This window comes from Silurus meridionalis, chromosome 4, assembly GCF_014805685.1.
Source record: "Silurus meridionalis isolate SWU-2019-XX chromosome 4, ASM1480568v1, whole genome shotgun sequence".
In the NCBI taxonomy this organism is placed as follows: domain Eukaryota; kingdom Metazoa; phylum Chordata; class Actinopteri; order Siluriformes; family Siluridae; genus Silurus; species Silurus meridionalis.
This window is the reverse complement of record NC_060887.1, coordinates 40,973,009-40,990,684: the sequence shown is the minus strand read 5'-3', so window position 1 is coordinate 40,990,684 and position 17,676 is coordinate 40,973,009. Positions and strand designations below refer to the sequence as shown.

Here is a 17,676-nt window from a genome sequence, read left to right as displayed (position 1 = left end):
CGTGTGGCTATGCGCTCCTGTATGCTAGCCGAGCTCCCGCTCACCGGGGAGAGTGCTCGTTTGGTATCGGTTCTTTTCCCGGTGTGTGTGACGCGGTGCTCCATATTTCTTCCTCCGAGGTGGATGAGATTTCGGGAAATTAGGGGAAGCATGCCTGGCGGCTGCTTCTTCTCCCGGTGCGGGCGGCGCAGCATTACATGTCTCTCTCTCCACAGAGGATGAGCTGGTGGATGCTAGCGGGCCTGCGGACTCCTCACAGCCTGTGCTGTATATGGAGCTCCTTGAGGTCGTGGCACGGGCCGGGTCCAAGCTGGATTTAGCTTGGCCGGTCGTGTGGCAGAGGCAGCGCGCACCCAGTGAGCTGGTTGTGCGTTTCCTGCACTGTGTCACAGCCTCAGCGCCTCCCCTGATCTGCGCACCGAGGTGTCTGGGTCCTGGGGGGCCCGTGTGCGCGCGTGCTTTTCCGATGTTCTTTCGCTGTGCGCGAATGTTATTGGAGCTGCGTGGCGCGGCTACGGACGTTGCCGCTTGTGGTAGAGACGCTAGCTAGCTATCTCTCCCGAGTGTTGCGGCTGTGACGGCTATCGGTTTGCCTCTGAGCGCCGCTTGGCTCTGGTGGGTGGCGCTGCGGCAGGTCAGGCTACAGGTTGCTTCCACACGATGAGTGTGTTGCAGGCATACCAGGCTGGCCTGCTATGGGGATGATGCGAGCTTCCTTCTGGCGTCATGGTGTCCCTCCTGGCCTGACCTGGTGGCGCTGTGGGTAAGGGTGATTGCTGGCGGGTTCAGGAGGCGCGGTGGCGTTTCAGTGGTAGTTCCTCGCTGCTCGATGGGGCTGCTCAGCGGCAGCCTCGCCCTGGTACGTCCAGGCACAGCGAGATAGCCCGGTGAGAGTGTTGCCACCCGACTCCGCGGGGAGGTCCTAGGGGCCCCTGGCGACTTTCTAGGCCGAGAGGGGCTGGACAGCCTGAGGGTCGTCCTCGCCTCTAGTGAACGGGCTGTGGTGCGTAGGCCTGATGACTTGCATCTTGGAGGGCAGTGCGCAACTCATGCTATGGTGCTCATCCCTCCCTGGCACCGGTCTGCCGGCCCTGCCACAGGGTGTTCAGGACACTGTCTCCCTCTAGTGGTTAACTCCCTTATTTCCGCCCGACAGTTCGAGGTCATCCGCCGCCTCTCAGGGGGCTTCAACGGCCGCAGTAAGCTGCTCCTGCCGTTCGGGTTCAGGAGGACTGTCTGTTAGCCCTGCCACGGGTCATGTTCAGGGCTCAGCTTCTCCAGCGGTTTGCTCCCCGTATTCCGCCCGTATGTTTGCTGCGGACGGGGGGGTTCCGCCGCCTCTCAGGAGGTGTGTCGGCTGCAGAGCACCGCTCCAGCCGCTCTGAGTGGGTCAGGGGCCAGCCCAGAGTGGTTGGTTCTCCCTGTGGAGACTTTCTGTCAGTCTGGAGGGCTGCCTGGAGTCTTTTGGGGGTCCTGCATACTGTGGAGAAGGGCTGCGCGATTCAGTTCGCGTCTTCTCCTCCCTGGCTCAACGGGGTGTGTCCCGCCCTGGTGGGACCCGTGCAGGCTCTGGTCCTGGGACAGGGGGGGACGTGCTCTCCTGAGGAATCGGGCCATCTAGGTGGTTCCCTCGTCCTTGTTCAGAGAGTCAGGCTGCTACAGCCCGTGCTTCGTTGTTCCGAAGAAGGACGATGGGTTGCATCCCATTCTGGATCTCCGCTTCTTGAACCACTCACTTTTGAGGCTCGGGTTCAGGTTTCTCGTTTAGAAAGGTCGTGTCTCAGGTCAAGTCCAAGGACTGATTTGTCATACACTAGATCTGGTGATTGCATGCTCCCATTCAGCCGCCCTTCACCGCGCACGGGAGGTTCCTGAGGTTGCTTTCAGGGCGGAGCTTACCAATATTGGTCCTTCCGTGCCCTCACCCCGTGACTTCACAGAGTGCGTGAACGCGGCACTGACCCCGCTGCGGCTTCAGGGCATCCGCATTCTGTATTATATTGACGATTGGTTGATGAGCACCTGGTGGTTCGGCATTGAGATGCTGTTTCCGCCTGCATGAAGGTACTGGAGTTCAGACTGAGATGCCGGGTAGTGTGTACTTTTTCTAGCGCGGAGGGCCACTTTCTCGGCGTGGTGTGGGACTCGGCCGAGTTGCGGGCACGGTTGTCTCCCGCCCGGTTTGTAGTCATCCTCACTGCAGTCAGGAGGGTAGGGGCAGGCCACCTAGTCTCTGTGAGGCAGTTCCAGAGGCTGCTGGGTCTCATGTCGGCGGCGTCCAGTGTATTTCCACTCGGCTTTCTCCGCATGTGGCCCCTCCAGTGGTGGCTCCGGGGAAGAAGGGTTCTCCCCCTGAGGGAGTCTTGGTTGCATGGTGGAACCCTACGTTCTGTCCCGAGGCCCCGTTTTAGGGACTCCTTGTCCTTTAGGGACAGTCTTGGCAGAGGCTACGCCTGCACACCTTTTCCCGATTGCGCTGCTCTCGGGAGTTCTGGAATAAGTTCGCCGGTAGGGAGTCTGTCTCCTCCGGGCAGCACCTCATTGGCGGGCGGAACCCTGGTTCACCCCCGCCCGGTGTTGTGGAGACTGTGGCCCCTGAGGGGGCACGGTTCGTAGCAGCAGTTAGCTGCCTGGTCGGTTCAGTTCTGGTGTTTTTGCAGGTACAGTTTGCCGCAGGGTTAACCCCTTCGACCCTGATGGTTTCCGTGTTTGCTGGGTAGGTCCCATTGGTGACCGAGGTAGTAGAGGCCTTTCTCCACTCCAGAGCTCCCTCTACAAGGAGGTTGTACGCCGCACGATGGCGACTGTTCGCGTCACGGTGTGAGCACCATGACTTGGACCCAGATGACTGCCGGTCGGTTCAGTTCTGGTGTTTTGCAGGTACAGTTTGCCGCAGGGTTAACCCCTTCGACCCTGAGGGTTTCCGTGTTCGCTGGGTAGGTCCCATTGGTGACACGTTTCCTCCAGCGGCGCCGGAGGCAGTGGCCGGGACGCGACTCGGAGTGCCTGTCTGGGACATGGAAGTTGCCTCATCCCACCTGGGTTGCCCCTGGCATGGCCAGAGTGTTCTTACACGAGGCTGGGTGCTCCCACACGATGTGTCGTGTTACAGGCATTCTGCCCTCCTCTGTTATAGCCCCGACCAGGGGTTACGAGACCGGCTGTGTCCAGTGCGAGCACTGGGTGCTTATCTCCACAGGGCGAGTCCTTGGAGGTGGTTAGTGCAGTTGTTCGGCTGCGAGTCCTGGTCCCGCTCTGATCGCGGTCAGGGCTCGCCCGCCGGAGTGTGGCGGCCTCTGCGGCCGGGTGCACATGAGTGTCACTCCGGGGCGTCTGTGGCCTGCGGGTTGGTCCACCCGCTGACCTTTGTCAGGTTCTATGGCCTCGACCTCAGAGCCACCCGGGCTCCTCTGTCCTGCGTGCTGGTGCGAGGCCCTCACTCTTTGGCAGGGTCTGGTCAGTGTGGCGTGATTGGACACTCGTTCCCATAGCGTTTCGACGCAGCTCGAGTTCCTGAAGGGGCGTCTCAAGGTTCTGACGTAACCCTAGTTCCCGAGGGCAGGCGCTGCGTCTCCGTGCCACACTCCCTGCATCCCTGCAGCGCTTACCTTCTCTCTTTGCAGAAGCTAATTTCGCTACCACCGCACAGCCATCTCACGGCTCATGTCACGGCTTGCCTATTGGCTAGATTTCACACGTGGTTCAGAGCGTGGTCACGCAGGGGCGTTCCCATAGCGTTTCGACGCAGCGTCTCGTTCCTTCGGGGAACTAGGGTTACGGTCGTAACCTAGAGACGTTCCTAATGATGTGCCTGTAGAAGTTAGCGAACCCCAGGACCGTTGAACTTGTTTTACCTTGAAGGGAGTGGGCCATTTAATAATTGCCTTGAGTTTCTTCAGCTTCATCTGTATGCCACATGAAATTACGCATTTCTCAGCTTTGACTTGGAGGATATTAAGATTTTGTTATCGATACAAAGACACAAACATGAAGTGGTTGAACATGTCTCGGAGCACGTTGATGTGTTGGAAGTGCATGGAAGACTGTTAGCGTGTTTGCAAGGCCAAATGTATGGCCATGACCATAGTGTCCAGTGGGGGTGTTAAAAGTCATCTTCCACTTGTCGCCCTTACGAATGCTCAGTATCAATATTACAGCCCCTTCCTGGCTGTGATAGTTCTGGTGTTTCTCTTGCAGAATGCCTCTCGCTTTGCTTATTTTCTCAGATTCAGATGTTTATACTGGGAATGGTTTGCTTCCTACCTGGAAGGTCTCTCATACCAGGTAACATGAAGGGGATCCACATTTGCCCCATGCAGACTCACCACTGGTGTCCCACAAAGCTTGGTACTTGGTCCCCTCATTTTCTCCCTCTATACCCACTTCATTGGTGAAGTCATATCCTCACATGGGTTTTCTTACCACTGCTATGCAGATGACATTCAACTCATATTTTCTTTCCCTCCCTTAGATACCACAGATTCAGAGCACTGGAGTACTTAGAGCCTGTGAAGAGCACTGCAGAGTTCTATCAGGATTAGATCACTTACTGTAGGTGTTTTACACTCGAGTCTTCATCACTTGATAAACAATCATCAAACTATAATGGCAAATTGAAGGTAGGTTTCAGAGCATGAATTACTCCTTTAGTTGTATTTTACATTAGAGTTTGAGACGAGCATTAAAGTCTCCATCAGTGATCAGGTGATAACCTTATTAATAATGGAACTGTAATGAATGGACAATCGTGTCACCCATATAAGGATGGGTTCTATTCTTAGTCTGGTTCGTGTAAAGATTCTTTAATCATATCATCTCAGAGAAGTTTTTAGGATAAAACTTGTTGAATATTTTGTGTATTATCTATGACTTGGGACAATCTCTGTTGTTAAAAGTGCCATACAAATAACACTGTATTTAAATCTTGTGAAGCATGTGTGTGTGTGTGTGTGTGTGTGTGTGTGTGTGTGTGTGTGGGGGGTGTTTGTGCGTGTGAGAAACCCATAGCAGCAATGCTGTGTTATGGAGACGCTGTAATAAGTCTAACACACACTAAAGATTTGGTTTGCATTAGAGAATGGCTGAGGAGAAACGAGAGAGTTCATCAGAGGACTGAAGGAGAAAATTCGCTTTCTGACAGAAGAGAACGTAAGAATTGAGCTTTATTTACTGGAACTGAATTTTACTCAAAGGTTCTGAATTGGATCTTAAATAGTAAAGTGGTGGTTTCTGTTTCCTGTTACAAATCTTTCGCTCTGTCTTTAATGTTCATCTTCAAATATTTAGTCATCTAACAAAGTGTAGTCACACTGTAGGAAAACATTCAGATAGCTGAGTAATGAAATAAAGTGCACATTTATGGCTATGCTTTGTCTTTGGTTACACTGATTCAGGAAATAAACAAAACAAAGAGTTGAAAGGACAGGAAAGATGAAGAAGCATTTCCTATGATATAAAAAAATGTATTTCATTGTGGTTTTAATCTTGGAGTGAGCAAGAGGAAAGATGGAAGTAAAACCATGTGACTGGCCTCTTTGTGTTCACATTCAGTAGATAATGAATGAACGTACAAGCATTTGTTAAAAGTTTAATTGAGTGTGTTAATCAATGATAATGTGCCTGATGCATCTAATGAAACAAATGAATTGCTTTCAATTTTGTGTGTGTGTGTGTGTGTGTGTGTGTGTGTGTGTGTGTGTGTGTGTGTGTGTTTGTGTAGGTCCATCTGTCTAATAAACTGGGTTCCACACAAAGCAGAGCGGCTCAGCATGCCGCCTCCAACCAGGACCTGAGCTCCAGACTGGTGCAAAGTGAACAGGAGAAATTGAAGGTGGAAACATTTTCCATTTTCCCCTCAAGTATACTCTTTTAGCTGTTTTTTACATACCAGAGCTAGATGACAAGTTAAGAGTGAATGCTTGCAGCTACCCAGCAAACATAGCCAGGATTCCCTTTGAGGGTCTAAAGTGACGCTGTCACCAAGGCTTCGGAGCAGAGTGACATTAATGAATTTTTTTAAGCTTATTAATGATGCAGGACATCCACCTAGTAATGCATTACAGTAGTCCAGTTTGGAGGTCATGAACACATGGACGAGCTTCTCTGCATCAGATATAGACAACATGTTTATTAGCTTAGAAATATTTCTAAGGTGGAAGAAGCTGTTTTTGTTACTTGGTTGTTATGATTTTTAAAAGATTGCTTTTAGAAGTTGCTCTAAAATACCTCCCAGATCTTTTACTGTTGAACTAGTGATTACAAAACATCCGTCTAAATGCAGGTTGAGATGCTGGAGCTTCTGTGTACTGTTTATTTATGCTGATGAATCTCCGTCTGATCAGAATTTAATAATAGAAAATTATGAGTCAACCAATCTTTTAATTCTTTAACACACTCAGGTATCTGAGCCAATTGAGATGTTTCATCTGGTTTTGATGCGATATATAGCTGGGTATCATCAGCATAACAGTGGAAGTTGATCTCATGTGACATCTGCTTTACATGTAGGTAGTGGATCCAACTCCACCGTGTGCAACTCGAACGAGTCCTCACCTGTGCTTAAAGGCAGACACTCAACTGACAAAGTGCTTATAACAGCGAATAGAGTTGAGATAAGCTGTGTGAGGCAATGAATGTAATTAACACTAGTGGTAGTTGCAATAACAAGCTACAGGCACAAGGCAGAAAGCTGAAAACGCAGAACAAACTATAAACATGGAACTCGCAGCAAACCAGTGAAACATGGGAAGCTATGACACGATTAGAGTCACCACATAAGAGTGTGGTGTGACTGCATTTAAACATCCCAGCTCACCAAAGTGCACCGTAACCATGACCCCTCCAGATCTACATGTTTATCTAGAAAAAGGTTTGACTAAACAAATATCAACCCAAATGTGAACACTGAGACTGTGTCTGAGTGCTGAACACTAAATGGAAGGTTGTTCCATAACTGGGCTTCATAAGAGAAAGCTCTGCCCCCTGCTGTAGTTCTGCATAACAGATCATAATAGAACAACGTTCTCTCAGGTGTTGCGTTGTGAAACCTTTCAGTGATTTATATGCCAGTAGTAATATTTGATGATCAGTGTGATTTGTTGGAGAAGCAATTTAGACAGGCTAAAACAGGGGTCATCTTTTCTGTGTCCTGGACCATGGCAGTGGTATAAATGTCCCCTAGTTGGCTAAACTGTTGTTTTAAATGACTACAAAAGACTTAAATTTTCTGACCAATTTAAGCTGTTTGAGGATTATGTGCACTTTTATGTATGTTTTTAGTTCTCCAAAGATCTGGTGGAAGTGCAGATTGAAGCCAACAGATTGAGAGAGAAATATGAGGCAGAAATATTTGAGTTGCAGAATAAGGTAACATCTGCACAAACACACATACACACACGCACACACTATGGGAATACAATGTATAGTGTTGAGAAGACATGTTTCAATGATTTAAATGTGAGCTGTAATAAAATATCTACTGATATTATCATGGCAACAACAGAATGAGGGTTGATGTCATATGCTAACTGCCACAGAACCACATCTGTCTTGCCCATGATCTTTGTCCGACTCCATCAGGTGTTGTGTCAAGAAGGTGTGGTGTCAAATCTGGAGGCAGAGCTTGAGCGGTTTAAGCGGGAGGCCGAGTCGTCATCATCAAGGTTACAGATTGCAGAGGGTAATGAGCGGGATCTGGTGGAGGAATATGCAGTGCTAAAAAGTAACTTCTTGACTGTGAGTGAGGGTCTGGAGCGTGAGATCACACACTCACAGGAGCTGAGTGATGAGCTGCTGATGCTCGCACACACACATGACACACTGCTGCATGAGAAAGAGCGAGAACACACAAACACACTCGAGCTGGAGAGAGTCAGAGCTCTGTTTAACAAAGTGTCACACAGCCGAATTAGGGTGAGACACAACACACACACACACACACACACACACACACGCTCACACACAAACACACACACTGACTTTAATGACTCTATATATGTATCCACTTATAGACAGAGGAACTGAGGCGAGGATGCAATGCCACTGAAGAGAGACACACAGATGTGAGGACACTTTTCCTACATGTATTGTGTGTACATCTATACATAATTTCAACACAACCTGTACTAGTGTATTTTATATTACTACCACTACCATGTGCTCCTCCAGGTCATCCACTTTGATCAAGAATTAACAGTCAGATTCTGAGATCTTCCTCGAGGAAATGGAAGTGTTTGCATAGCCTGAGACATGCGTTAGGATTTGGTCCAATAGATTTAGATGACAGTTGGGCAAATTCTTTGATGATACAGGTGCATTGCATTTTGCTGACCTTTTCACAAATCTATGCCTACACTTTACCAGTTTTTTTTGTTGTGAGAGGAAGTTTTGTCGTCTATGCTGTTCCTTAAGTTTGTGGTAGGTTAGAAGATTTATGAGGACCAGCTGCAATAGCAAATTGATTTTGAAAAATGTATTTTAATAATGAACTGAGGCAGCAGCTTGAAACATATCACAGACTGGGTTAGAATTATTGATTGAGTCGATGCTCCTGTGTTTGCACTTTCTTCCCCTTAAACCCAATATTCTGGTCAGATCTGACCTCAGATCCACAGATCCATTATCACCAGGGTCCAGTGGTCCTGTTGGGTGGTGGGATTTCTGGACATGTCTTTGGACATGTCTCTGTGTGCAGGAGACATCCTTACAATGTATTTCTTCTGACCACTAAAATAATGACTGTTGATTATTTCTGCCATTGTTTAGCTTTCTCCTGTTGTGTATGTCTATGTCTATGTTCATGCATGTACCTTCTCTCAGAATGAGAGGTAAGTACACTTCAAGGCTCTTCTCTGTTCTGGCACCGAGGTGGTGGAATGAACTTCCCCTAGATGTCCGTACAGCAGAGTCCCTGACTATCTTTAAGCAACGATTGAAGACCTACCTCTTCCTGAAATACCTAAATTAGCACTTTCCAAGTTTGTAGAATTCGAGTTATATTTATATTGAGTTTGTAATCTTGCGTACCAGTGTAGATTTATTCATTACTAGAGATTTAAAGCACGTTTGTACGTCACTCTGGATAAGGGCGTCTGCTAAATGCCGCAAATGTAAATGTAAATGTAAATGTATGTGGTTGTTTAGAGGGCCATTGTGAGCTGAGGGAAGAGCTTGAGAGAATGAGAAAAAGTTATGAAGAACAACAACAGCGACTGGAGGAGAAAATGTGAGGAAAATTTCAGAATATTTTAAATACTATTATGAGTAAATATAAGTAAATTCTGATATATGATATCTATATATGTGTGTGTGTGTGTGTGTGTGTGTGTGTGTGTGTGTGTGTGTGTGTGTGTGTGTGTGTGTGTGTGTGTGTTTTCTAAGTGTGGCTATGGGAAAGGAGCAGCAGGAGAATAAGAAAGCAATCCGAAACACACAACAGGATCTTGCACAGCAATCAGCTGTAAAACCTCACACACACATTTGTCTTATTACTTGTCAATGTTCTAACAGTTACATCATTATTAAAGCAGATAATTAACACCAAACTACACCTGAATTTAACATTGACTAAATGTTTAATTAATGCTTTTGATAAAAACTTTAGTTTTGCAAAAAGAAAATGTCCTGTCTGGGACATTCCGAATGTCCCCTGTTGGTCAACCATGTCATACATTCCATTTCCTTGTGAGGACTCTTCTCCACTATGAGACTATTTGTGATTGATGGCCATGTTCAAGGTATAATTTGTTAGTGGTCAGAGGAAGGGGTCAGACAGGGTCTGTAAATTCTCTTCCAATTTTAGTTTAATGTAAAACAAATGGTTCTCAGTCAGAACTCAACATTTCAATGGTCAGAGTGTAGATTTTAATGTTAGAACATAAACAATATTATACACAAAATGAGCACAGCTGTCTTCTGACTGTCACAAATTGTGTGTGTGTGTGTGTGTGTGTGTGTGTGTGTGTGTGTAGTCACTGCTTGTCTCTCAACACCAGTTAAAGGAGGTGGAGGCTGAGAACTCAAAACTCCAGAATCAACTAAAAGAACTGAATCAGGAGTACAGGGCACGTCTGACACACTACATACACGACATCAAGGTACACACAAATACACACTACCCAGTTCATCTATTCTACACACTAAATGGTTTATACACTACACTACAAGCTAATATTATAATACAGCAGTTTTAGAGTAATAAATTGTACCAATTTCACCTTTAGCCCTGTTTTCCCTCATTGAAGCAGAGAACAATATTTACTAATATACAGCACAAGTATGTGATCCTTACAACTCCTCTGCTTCACCTTTCCTCGGTTTCACTTAAATGGGTGAAGTTCCAGATACAAATAAGAAAGTGTTGAAATTTATCCTGCAGTGGAGCCACTAAACAAAGGAGAAAGGCTTGTCCCAGCAGATTGTTTTGATGAGTAACTACCACATATTTGATGGCAAAACAGTCTATTTTCTGTCTGCACCAAGTTTGTGACTGATGTTGCACTTCCTCCCTTCTTCACTGGAGACTACATGCCCCCAGCACCCCATCCAGTAAGTGTCTGTAAAACAAATGTAAGAAAAGCCAGAGGCATGCAGATAAAGCCCATAACAACCAAGACAACTGGATTATTCCAGTCCCACCAACACTTCCTCAGCCAATACAATACATCCCACACTATGCTATATTTTTGTATGACCCTTACACACACATTGTCAAATAATTGATTGTCTTCTCTTGGCACATAATATGATAGCCTTTCCTTCTGCTGCACCCAGAATTGAGGTCAGATTACAACCTGAAGAAAAGAAAGGACCCACTTTTGGGAAGCCCTATTGGAGAGCAGGAAGAGTCACAGAAAGAGATGAAGAGGGATGAGGGCTTGTCTGCACCCAAATACACCATGTAAACTGCCTTTTTTTGGTACTGGACATATCAGCCCAACCACTCTGGTATCAACTTTCTGCTCCAGAACCACAATATCTGCATTATTGCATTATTGGAATCATGTTCCTGATGCCAACAACCACCTCCTGGCAAATGCAAACAGATAGCCATTCTCCTGGAACGTCTGTGTGCTCACATCACTATCTTTCTAAGGCTCTTGTCTTCTTCTTCTTCTTTTGGCTGCTCCCGTTAGGGGTCACCACAGCGGAACATCCGTCTCCACACTACTGCCTCCATATGGCGAATGCTAATCAAGCTAATGGGGAGGTGGTAGCTCAGTGGTTAAGGCATTGGGCTTTGGATCAGAAGATCACAGGTTCAAATCCCACCACCACCAAGCTGCCACTGCTGGGCCTTTGAGCAAAGCCCTAAAACCATCCCCTGCTCAGTTGTAAGTCGCTCTGGATAAGGGCGTCTGCCAAATGCCGCAAATGTAAATGTAAATGTAATGGAAAGATTTGTAACAGTGGATAATGAACAGTAATAAAGCTCAGATTTGGTTGAGTCATGTTGAAATGATTCTACTCCAGCTTCTGATTTAACCCAGTATTTAGTCCAGCAGAGATCTAATCTCATCTAAACACTAAGTGCAGATACAAACACTAAGAGATAATATACAAAAGTGTTGTCTGTGTCGGTATGTCTACAGGAGTGTGTGCGCAGAGACGGAGAGGACAGCATGCAGCTGAAGGAGTATGTGGACTCCATGCTGAAAGAAGTTAGATTGTCGTATCGTTCCAGAGAGGAGCAGCTGACCAGCACTCTGAGAACCTACCGCAAACGCCTCCACAACCTTAACAACACACACCAACTACTGCTTACTGCTTACAGGTAAACACACACAAGTAGCATGTCTGTATATATGAAGTTTATATATACGATTACATACACAGGTCTGGGCCAAAGCTCATTTTAAATGGACTGAGGTAGAGTGGAAAAATTTTTTGTGGTCAGACGAATCAAAATGTGAACTTTTTTTGGCAACCATGGACGCCACATCCTGCAGACTAAAGAGGAGAGGGATCACCCGGCTTATCATCAGCATACAGTAAAGTCAGCATCTTTGATGCTATGTGAGTGCATTAGTACCTATGGAATAAACAGCTGTAACATTTGGAAAGTCTTCACCAGTGTTAATATATATATACAGCTTTTAGAGCAACATATTCTTCCATTCAACAAATGACTTTTTAGGAAAGGCCTTGCATACTTCAGCAAGACAATGCCAAACTGCATACTGCAATTATTACCACATGGCTTCATAGTAGAAATCTCTGCATGCTGAACTCTCCTGCCTGTAGTCCAGATTTTTCATTGACTGAAAACATTTGGCACATTATGAAACAGAAATGTGATACAGAAGACCCAGGATAATCCTGTGTCAGATCAGAATGGGACAACATTCCTCTCACAAAACTCCAGCAACTGGACTCCCAAGTTTCCAGACGTATACTGTTGTTAAAAGAAGAGTTGATGCTACTCAGTGGTAAACATGGCACAACTTTCTTTTTTTTTTTTTTTTTTTTTTTTTATGAAATTCTAACAATGTCTTTGTTACTGAAAATAAATAAAATATAGAGTTGAAAATCATTTCATTTAATTTGTATTTACATTTTACCCAACTTCTTTTTTTTTGTAATTGGGGTTGTAGATGTTTTATGTGATTCAATTCAGCTCATCTAAGATCAACATCTTGCAGCCAGTGATCAATTATATTGGTGTCTAAGCTGCTGATGTTGAACCCTTGTGCCCCTAAACCCCCCCAGACCCCAGATTTCTAACATGCTGGGAAATAATTTTAGTGTGCTGTTGTGTATATGTGATAATTAAAGGCTGTTTCTGTTTTTGAGTAAGAACACGTGTTCACAGTACAGTTTAACTTCATGGTACATTTTGTCACCTACAAAATCAGCAACAGCATCCATATATGTATGTGTGAGTGCCCTCTGGTGGTGATTTGAGGACAAACAGTCACAATATTCTTTTCCCACACCTAGTTAATGGATTGTGAAAGAACCCACAGCATGACCATCATTACTACTTTTGTCTTATTAAACTCAGAAGGTAACTGTTTATAGCTGCTATAATTTGTAACATCAGGAACTAAGGTTATTTATTGAACATTCCAACATTTCTTGTAGCTGTAAATTGATTTTTTTTTTATATTTACTCCACCAGGTTACTCATTATTTAACTTTTACACAATTACACACAGTGTTCATTATTTATAATGTTTTCCCAGAGTGCAGCGTGAGCAGATCCTGGCACACCCTGAGCATGCTCTCGAGGCTGGGCCACCTGAAGCTCACTTTAACCCTGCAGAGGTGGAGCTTAGAGGAGAGACTGAGAGAGAACTACAGAAGCTGAGAGAGGACAAATCTCGCCTGGAGACACAACTCAAAATTGCTCAAGAACAGGTGTGTGTGTGTGTGTGTGTGTGTGTGTGTGTGTGTGTGTGTGTGTTAGTGTGATTATCACTGAAGCTCTGATTGCTAATGAACTGGAATTGCTATTGTTATTGTTGTAGGTCTCTCTGATGTCACAGTCGTCTCAGAAGTGAGTGAATCTAAACATCAGTGCATTCAGACAGGGTTTAGACCCTCTTTACTTTTGTTCAATGTTGTTATATTGCAGCCTGATAATACAATCATTTATTTTTTTATTCAATTTATCTACACACATTTATCACACAGTCCCTCAAATCTATGATGTCTGTAAAATGTTTTAAATAAGAAACTGAAATATTGCATGTACATTAGTATTCAGACCCTTTATAACACTTGAAAATAAGCTCAGGTGCTTCTTATTTCTCTATACCTGTTTCTACACCTCGACTGGAGTCTGTCTGTGGAAAAGGTTATTGATTGGACATGATGTGGACAAACACACACCCCTTTATCAAAGGCCTCACAGCTGACAGTGCAGATCAGAGCAGAAACCAAGCCAATAGGTTAAAGGAACTGAAAATTCCTGACGAGCACAGTGGCCTTCATAATTTTTAAATGGAAGAAGTGTGGCACAGTCAGGAGCCAGAACCTTATGGTCACTCTGACTGAGCTCCAGAGACCATGTGTGGAGATGGACAAAATTCCAGAAGAACAACCATCACTGCCGCCCCCTACTGATCTTGGAATTATGGCAAGATGTCTGTACAGAAGCCTCTCCTCTGTGAACCCAAACCCATGGATGCCTGCTTGGAGTTTGCCAGAAGTGAAGCATGGTGGTTGCAGCATCATGCTGTGAGGGTGTTTTTCTGCAGCATGGACTTGGTAAGGCAGTTGGTCAGGATTGATGGAAAGTTTGATGGAGCAAAGAACGGAGATCTTCTCAATAAAAACCTGATCCGCAGCACCCAGGACCTCAGTCTGGGTCAAAGGTTCACCTTCCTGCATAACAACAACCCTAAATACACAACCAAGACAACACAGGTATGGATTAGAGACGACTCTGTGAATGTACTTAAGCGACACAGCCAGAGCCCTGACCTGAACCCTGTTGAACATCTCTGTGGAGACCTCAATGTGGCTGTATGCTGATGCTCTCAGATTAAGAGGATTTGCCCCAAAGAATGGCAGAAAGTCCCCCAATCCAGATGTGCAAAGCTTGTTGCATTATACTAAAAAAAACTTGAGGCTGTAGTTGCTGCCAAATGTGCTTCAACTTAGTCCCGAGTAAAGCATCTAAATATTAAATATCCATGTACATGGGATTTTCTTTTTTTTTCTTTTTTTTTTTTTTTTATAAATTTACAGACATTTGTAGAATTCTGTTCTCACGTTTTCTGGATGTTTTTCTGAATGAGAAAAAAAAGCTCAAAACTTTTCAGAACATTTGCATTCATTCTTGTAGTATTTCTGTACAGTTTGTTGATATTTTGTTGTTGTATTTTAAATGCTGTGCAGTGTAGCGCTCACTGAGGAAGCCTGGGCCGATATCAGGAAGCAACTTCGAGAGACCGCAGTCACTGCACAGGTAACCGTGACAACCACCGCTTCATCGGTAGCTAGCTAGCATAGGTAGCTAACATGTAACTACGTAGCCAAGCCAACAGCCCCTCCCCCTACAATGACCATATCCAGGTAAAGGAGAGGGTGAGTCTCATACACACACAGTCTCATACACACACAGTCTCATACACACAGTCTCACACACACAGTCTCATACACACACAGTCTCATACACACGGTCTCACACACGCAGTCTCACACACACAGTCTCTCACACACACAGTCTCTCACACACACAGTCTCACACACACACACAGTCTCATACACAGTCTCATACACACAGTCTCATACACACAGTCTCACACACAGTCTCATACACACAGTCTCACACACACAGTCTCATACACACAGTCTCACACACACAGTCTCACACACACAGTCTCACACACACAGTCTCATACACACACAGTCTCATACACACACAGTCTCATACACACAGTCTCACACACACAGTCTCACACACACAGTCTCATACACACACAGTCTCACACACACAGTCTCACACACACAGTCTCACACACACAGTCTCACACACACATGTCTCATACACATGTCTTATGGTCTTGAATCATTTCACCAGGAGATGCATGAGAGAGAGCGCCTCCAGCTCATCACCAGAGCAACAGTTGCAGAGGAGCAAGTGAGAGAGTTACAGGAGTATGTGGATAATCACCTGGGCAGGTAACCACACAAACACAGTCCTGTTTCCGCCCTACAGGTTCATTTACAGGTTCATTTACAACAGGTGTTAATGCTAAATTAAGTGTGTGAATATAATCAACCGTCTGCAATGCGAGCAATTTTCTCACATTAACTAATGGCTATTAAATTTTCCGATTTTACTCGCCTGGGGTTTTTGAAAAGAAATGCAAAGAAAGTTTTCAATTGTGAACATAGCCCATGGGAGAAAACCAATTTGCTAAGAAATTGTAGATTCAATTCATATGGAAACATAAATAAGAGTTTGAACAGATAAAGTAGGTTTTGTTTACTATTTTTGTTTAGTTGCATTGTTCATGCATTTCATGTAAAATGTCTGGCGAGTAAAATAAAAATAAAGCGTAATTTTGTCTGTGTGACAATGCTGTTGTTTATGGTGTGTGTGTGTGTGTGTGTGTGTGTGTGTGTGTGTGTGTGTGTGTGTGTGTAGGTACAAATTGGAAATCACTCGGTTGAGGAGGATGCTTCAGTCAGATGCAGGGCGATCACAGAGTGCTGAAGCATCAAAGCCCCGCCCTTTACGCCAGTCACTAAATAATACCAGCTATGAAGTATAAACACAATAGAAAACTCTAGAAGTGTTGGGGAATCTTTATTCCCCAACAAAATTAGTGTGAAAAGGGTTTTTTGTTTGTTTTTTATATCACCCAATCTGTTTATGTAACATTGCTATCCACTTTTCACTTTTTGGTATAAGTCAGGGCACTGATAACCCCACCTGGACCAGCCCAGGACATTCCTGACCCCAAACTGTGCAACAAATTTTAATTAAACCATCCAAAATGCTCGGGCCTTTGACCAAGAGGAAGACAAAGAGGAAGAATGACTCCAGTAGCCCCTTTGGGGGGGTAGAGAGGCTCTGTCAGGTCACGGCCACTGACACGGACTGCATGGAACACTGTTGGATTTTCGTCCTTGACTTCCAACACACACTTTGACGGTTACCCTTGTACTGATTAGTCCCACCTGTTTCTGACGACACAGTCAATCACAGCCACAGTTTAGAAGACTATGATTTATTTAACATGCTGGAAAGTAAATGTCCTCAATAGCTTTAGTTTTTAGGTCATTGTTTCCCATTTTCTGCTTTGATCTTGAGCAGTTTCTGTACTGTGTTTCAGACTGTAGCCTGCTCTACTTTATACACTTTGTTAGTCATCTGACTTATTGCCCGTCTACTGATTTTGAGGTTTAATTAAACCTGTTAAAACCTGCACTTGCTTTTGTCAAGATATCAAACATAACATGTTTTCAAGTTAGTTCCTGTTCACACTTATGTTACAGCAGCTATAAAGAGTTGTTCACTCACCAGTTTCTCTATTACATGCAAACTGTTTGATCCACTATATATATATATATATATATATATATAAAACAACTGATAATGTAGGAAACAGCAGACACTCGAACACAATCCGTTAAATATATGTACAAAACGCATTCAAAATGTGATCAAAGCAACGAGAAATGTTCTTCTGATGAGCACAAAGTTTTGAGAATTTCATTTCTGATCTCAGAAACGCTCCAAAGCAACTGAGAAAAACTGTAACAGCAGCTATTTGGCGTACTTGGCCACACCCTCCCGTGCTACACGTTATTGTCCTCAATCTCTCAATACATATTATTTGTGGAAAAGAAAACTACACATGTTTGTTAAAACCTGTGGAAATCTTCGGAACTGAGTGATACGGCATTAACCACCATCTGGGCTCATGGTGATTTCTATTTTTATGAGTTATTATTAATATCAGATATTTTAGCCAATTGGCCACATCAATATACAGCAATATGCATTTGCAGCAACTTTAGAGCTCTTTATTGGATGAGTTACTTTGGTGAGAGATGAAGCGCCACCTAGTGTCCATTTCACGCTTGTCAGTTTGGGGCACAGCCACAGTATAGTGAGAGAAACCCCACTGATAGGTGTGTGTGTGTGTGTGTGTGTGTGTGTGTGTGTGTGTGTGTGTGTGTGAGTGATAAATAATGTGTATGTATGAGAAAGAGAGAGAG

At 44.8% G+C, this 17,676-nt stretch overlaps 2 protein-coding genes across 3 annotated transcripts in view; one reads left to right on the top strand and one right to left on the bottom strand.

Annotated features, from left to right (window-relative positions):
* The window catches only part of LOC124385132 (NLR family CARD domain-containing protein 3-like), a 987,530-nt gene that overhangs the window by 242,453 nt on the left and 727,401 nt on the right, over window positions 1-17,676 (bottom strand). The gene's annotated exons all lie outside the window — the stretch shown is intronic.
* Window positions 7,835-16,880, top strand: ccdc78 (coiled-coil domain containing 78). The gene is made up of 11 exons (XM_046848303.1): window positions 7,835-7,911; window positions 8,010-8,060; window positions 9,142-9,223; window positions 9,379-9,457; window positions 9,969-10,094; window positions 11,589-11,770; window positions 13,182-13,356; window positions 13,467-13,495; window positions 14,842-14,911; window positions 15,527-15,627; window positions 16,097-16,880. The coding sequence occupies exons 3-11, from the start codon at window positions 9,177-9,179 to the stop codon at window positions 16,221-16,223; spliced, it is 936 nt and encodes a 311-aa protein (XP_046704259.1). The 5' UTR covers window positions 7,835-7,911; window positions 8,010-8,060; window positions 9,142-9,176; the 3' UTR covers window positions 16,224-16,880.